Raw genomic sequence first — 4,959 nt, 5'->3', positions numbered from 1 at the left:
TGTGCATCAATTGAATCTTGTGCAGTTTTGCACCAAATAAACTTTTGTTGAATGCTAGGAAGGAGAAATTGGATGGTACAATTTCTATCACAGGTGCAACTAATGGCTGCAAAAAATGTTCAACAAAGATAGAGAAGAAATTCTGCAACATAATTCTGATAGCAAGAGAAGAAAGGTCAAGAGAAATAATAGCGATAGATATGCTTTGCACGAAAGTTGTAACATCTTGGTCAATCCTATTTCGAAAAAATCTAATAACCCTCTGAAGACTCATAACCATACTTGTAAAAGGAAGTCTACATCATGCTTGTCAAATCTTTATGGATGTTACTACTACTAGTTTGTATTTGGACCTACACAGGAAAAGAAAAGAGGTTCTCCTAAAAAGTAAGAACCCCATTATGTTTTGAAGTCAAGTGAAACATCAAAGGATGTGGATGAAGTTGCTAGGGTTAATGCAACAACCTCCACTTTGTCTTCTCAAAATTCTATATAGAAGGATTTGAGCATGTCAAGAATGAAAATGTAATGGGAGATAATAGTGAAATACAAAAGAAGATAGCTAAAATGCTTATTAAGTCAATAATAATTCTTCTCAACTCTTCCCAATTCTTGCCTTTTCTTTCTTTCTTCCTCTTTCCTTCTTCTCCTCTCTCCTATTTCTCTATTCTTTTACTATAACAATTGTTAAAATGTGACAATTTGGTAATTAGAGCCTATAGATTCTTGGATCTACAAGTTCTTATTAGACACCTAATGGTGGAGGGAACGAGAATTAAGCAGCTAGAAAAACAAGATAAGAAATAAGAAGGAAAATTTCAAGTTCCTATTGAGATCATTTGACCCAATTTTGGGTAGAAGAACTAAAATATATGGATTGCAAATGCTTTATGAAAGTTAAAATTTTCAAGAAAGAGGTGTGTTACTTCTACATGTTACTGCTAATGAGAAGGAAGAAGTGATGATGGAGAAATCTAGATATTTTTAAGATTATTTGAGGATTCAAATAATCTTTAAAAAATAAATAAATAACACGTGCCTTGCACAGGAGTTGCAATGAGGGGTAATGATGAATTTCTACTTTGAAGAATAAATTTACTAGTATGGTCCTATATAATTTGACATACTTGACATTTTTAACTTTACTCCTTAAGCTTGACCGTACTTCAGACATGGACATGGAATCTAAGATAACATGCAAATTAGCCAGCGAAAAACCCAGACTTGCTAAAGTTCGACCTGTTGGGATGAATTTCTAAGAATATTGTTAAATTAAAAAAATATCTCAATTTTGGTGTTCTGCAGAATTTTATCCACCTTGAACCACTGCATTTTTGAAATGCTGCAACCACGAAATAGTATTTTCCTTTCCATTATTTTTTGTCATACCAGAGGGGCTGAATTTTTTTTTTTTTTTTTTTTTGTAGCTGCATAATCGCCGCATGTGAAATGGATGCAGTGATTATGAAATTGAGCTGTCGCTTTATCCACTTTTGAGTGGATGTGGCGACAGACATGTCTAATGACACAAATGAGGCATCAGTTGCCTCGTACAAATGAAGGAAATCGTAAGCCATTCATCAAATTTTGATCAACAACAACAGTCAATCGATACAAACAAGGACAGAAAATTTCTATAAATACGATACCAAATGCATCATTTCAATCCACACCAACCTCATTACTCTCCTTCCTCTCTGTCTCTTTGTCTCTGTTCTCATCCCCATATCCCGATTCTCTCACTATATCCTCGTTCCCATCTCTAAACATCGAGTCACATTGGTGAAGTCTGTTGGAGCCACATTGGTCGATACTATTGGTGAAGTCTGGTTTCTATTCATGGTCGTTCCACAGCCACATTGGTGAAGTCTATTGAAGCCACATTGGTCGATATTGTTGGTGATGTCTGGTTTCTGTCTGTGGTCGTTCTAGCGCTGGTGGTGGAGGTTTGACTCAGCTCTTCAATCTTGTGCCGTCAGTGATGAAGGTTCGACTCTGCTTTTCAATCTATGAGTTTATTTGTTTGATTTACGTATTTAATTAAAAAATTTGTACTATTATTATTCGTTGTAAATTTAATTAATGTAATTAATAGTTATTTATTAAGCAAATTGGAAACATAGGTAACGTTACAGCATAATTATGGATAATAATTTTTTGGATTTGCTGGTATTAATTAATTAATGTATCTAATTTGTGTATGTAGTAAACAGTTGTAGTTTTTTTTTTAAACCAAAAATCTCCTTTTTAGTAGCACAAAATATCACGATTACATGGAAAGGGCCAACTACCCTTTTCGAAAGTGAAAATTACATATACCCAGCCTATCTAGATGCACCAATCCTCTAACTAGCTTGGGGAGGGACTGTTGAGAGCAAAACAAAGAGAAGAAGCCCAAAGAGACTGCAAAACCTGCTGAAGAGTCCGCTACTTGTTAGCCTCACGGAAACAAGGCGTAAATAAACCCATCAAATATTCAAACGAGCAAATCTTCCACATCACCAGCTGAATGGAAATGGGACCTAGAGATTTAGACATCAAAATACCCCATAGCACCTTAGAATCCATCTCCACAACAATATTGGACAAACCCTCTGGAGCACAAATCGTAAGACCAGTGCATAGCGCCCTAGCCTCCGCTTGCTGTCCCCATCTCTAAGAAATCCCCAGCCTCCACCATACCCTGGGTTCCCATGTGAGGAGACATCAGCATTGAGCTTAAGCTGTCCACCCATTGGCTTCGACCAAATTACTGAAAAAGAGCGGATCCTAAGCTAGCATCTTTGTAATTCAGACACGCCAATTGAGTCTTGGGGAAACGGAATTACCAAACTGAGCCCTAAACATGAACTTCAACTCAGTGGAGATCTGGAACACCATCTGGTGAAAATCAAGTACTATCCCATCGAAACAAGCCTTATTCCGAAAACGCCAAATGAACCAGAAAATAACAGAAGGGCCAACTTAAACAGCAATCGAAACTTTGGATTTGGTGAATGTAGCATTTGCCAGGATACCAGTCTCTTCCTAATCCCAGTGTTAACCTGAAAAATACCTAGCGGCTCCTCAAAGTGCCGCCATACCCGGTTAGACAAATCACTCAAAACAAAGAGATGATGACTCGACTCATATTTATTGCGCAACAACGGTTGCATAAAGAAGGATATTTTAAGAGGCAACCCTGACTGCCAGATCCCAGAGGAAATCCATGAAGAGGGAGCAGTATGGGAAATGGACCTCAACGAACGCACCTCAAAATATCTAGAATGGCCATAATGGCGAGTCTGAGCTCTTTCCAGTGGCTAGAAAGGTGCACCCAGCAAGTGCACAGATCTCTGGAGGAACAATTTGGCGTAACAGGGGCAAATTCCAGTGATCACCTAGCCAAAATTCACCAACCAACGCTGAAGAGGCTAGCGTTGGGAACTTCCACGCCAACGGCCCCATGCCAGTCCAATTGTCCCGCCAAAAGGAGCAGCTACCATTCGAAAGATCCCACAATAGAAAATATTCCACAACCCCCCTTATTGACAGCATATGTTTCCAAGATGTTGAAGACGAGGCCTTAAAGCTCACTTGGTTTGGATGCATGGTTTGGCAATAGCGAGCATGCATAAATTGAGCCCACAACAAGCTCTTCTGTCTAAATCTCCACCACAACTTGCAAGCAAACGCTATAGATATAGATCGTAAAGAACGGAATCCCACACCGCTGGCCTCCTTCGGAAGACACATCCTCTGCCAGGCCACCCAATGAAAACGATGGCCAAACTGAGACTCCCCTCAAAGAAAACTGGAGAACATTTTTTCAAGATGTGACATAACACCTAAAGGTGGCTCTAGTACTGATAGTAAATATACTGGCAAAGACGCTTGGACCGAATTAATTGGCACAATACATGCTCCAAATGATAACCACCTAGCACCCCATTGGATGTGGCCACCAACTGAATCAATAATGTCTGAGAAATAGGACTTCAGCTTCCGACCAACAAACAAAGGACAACCCAGGTATTTAATTGGAAAACTCTTATGCATAAAACCCATCAACTTGCGAACTCTAGAGACCAACTGGGGAGATGATTTCCCATGTGAAAGAAAACAACTCTTTGAAATAGTCACTAGTTGACCAGAGCATCGCTGGTAATCCTGCAATACCTCCATTACCATCCCAAGTGAACTTTTATTTCCTCTAGAAAATATAATCACATCATCAGTATACGCCAAATGGCCAATAGACAATTCAGATCCACAAAATAAGGGGAGAAAGACGGATGTAGAAGCAAAGCATTCAACTCCCTTGAAAGCACCTCAGCTGATATGATGAACAAGGCAGGGGAGAGTGGGTCACCTTGTCTTAAACCACGGGAAGATGGAAAGAATCCGCCGCACGGTTTGCCATTAACCAACACCGAAAACTTGCACAAAGATATAACTCTCCAGATCAAATCAATTCACATTTCAGAAAAATCAAAAGCCCGCAGACACATAACCGAAACAACCAGGACACCCTATCATTAGCTTTTGCCATGTCGAACTTAAGGGCAACATTACCCCCTCGAACCCATTTTGAAATTGACGAAATCAGCTCTTGAGCTAACAATACATTATCCATGATTATACGGCCCTTAACAAAGGCACTTTGTTGCAGGGAGATGATTACACAAACATGGGAATAGCTGAGAAGCCAGTAATTTAGAAAAAATTTTATTAACAAAGTCGCACAAACTAATTGGCCTAAACTCAGAGGAGGAGGACGGATTAACCACTTTAGGAATTAGCGCAATGTTAGCAGCAGAAATACCCGTCAGCAAAACAGCACCAGCGAGAAATCTTGCACCGCTAAGATGACATCTGCACTAATTACGTCCCCAGCAGCCTTGAAGAAAGCACCAGTAAATCCACCCGGACCGGGCGCCCATTCCCCATCCATCGAAAATATCACCTTCTTAATCTCGT

General features: G+C 39.6%; 1 protein-coding gene across 1 annotated transcript; it reads right to left on the bottom strand.

Moving 5' to 3' along the window:
* Positions 1-3,261: 3,261 nt before the first annotated feature.
* LOC113771496 lies at positions 3,262-4,164 on the bottom strand. The gene is made up of 2 exons (XM_027316074.1): positions 3,862-4,164; positions 3,262-3,738 (listed from the first exon to the last, which is right to left on the bottom strand). The coding sequence occupies exons 1-2, from the start codon at positions 4,162-4,164 to the stop codon at positions 3,262-3,264; spliced, it is 780 nt and encodes a 259-aa protein (XP_027171875.1).
* Positions 4,165-4,959: the final 795 nt, after the last annotated feature.

The sequence above is a fragment of the Coffea eugenioides genome, chromosome 5 (genome assembly GCF_003713205.1).
Source record: "Coffea eugenioides isolate CCC68of chromosome 5, Ceug_1.0, whole genome shotgun sequence".
In the NCBI taxonomy this organism is placed as follows: Eukaryota; Viridiplantae; Streptophyta; class Magnoliopsida; order Gentianales; family Rubiaceae; genus Coffea; species Coffea eugenioides.
The sequence above is the reverse complement of the archived record's forward strand: the minus strand, read 5'-3'. Positions and strand labels throughout refer to the sequence as shown.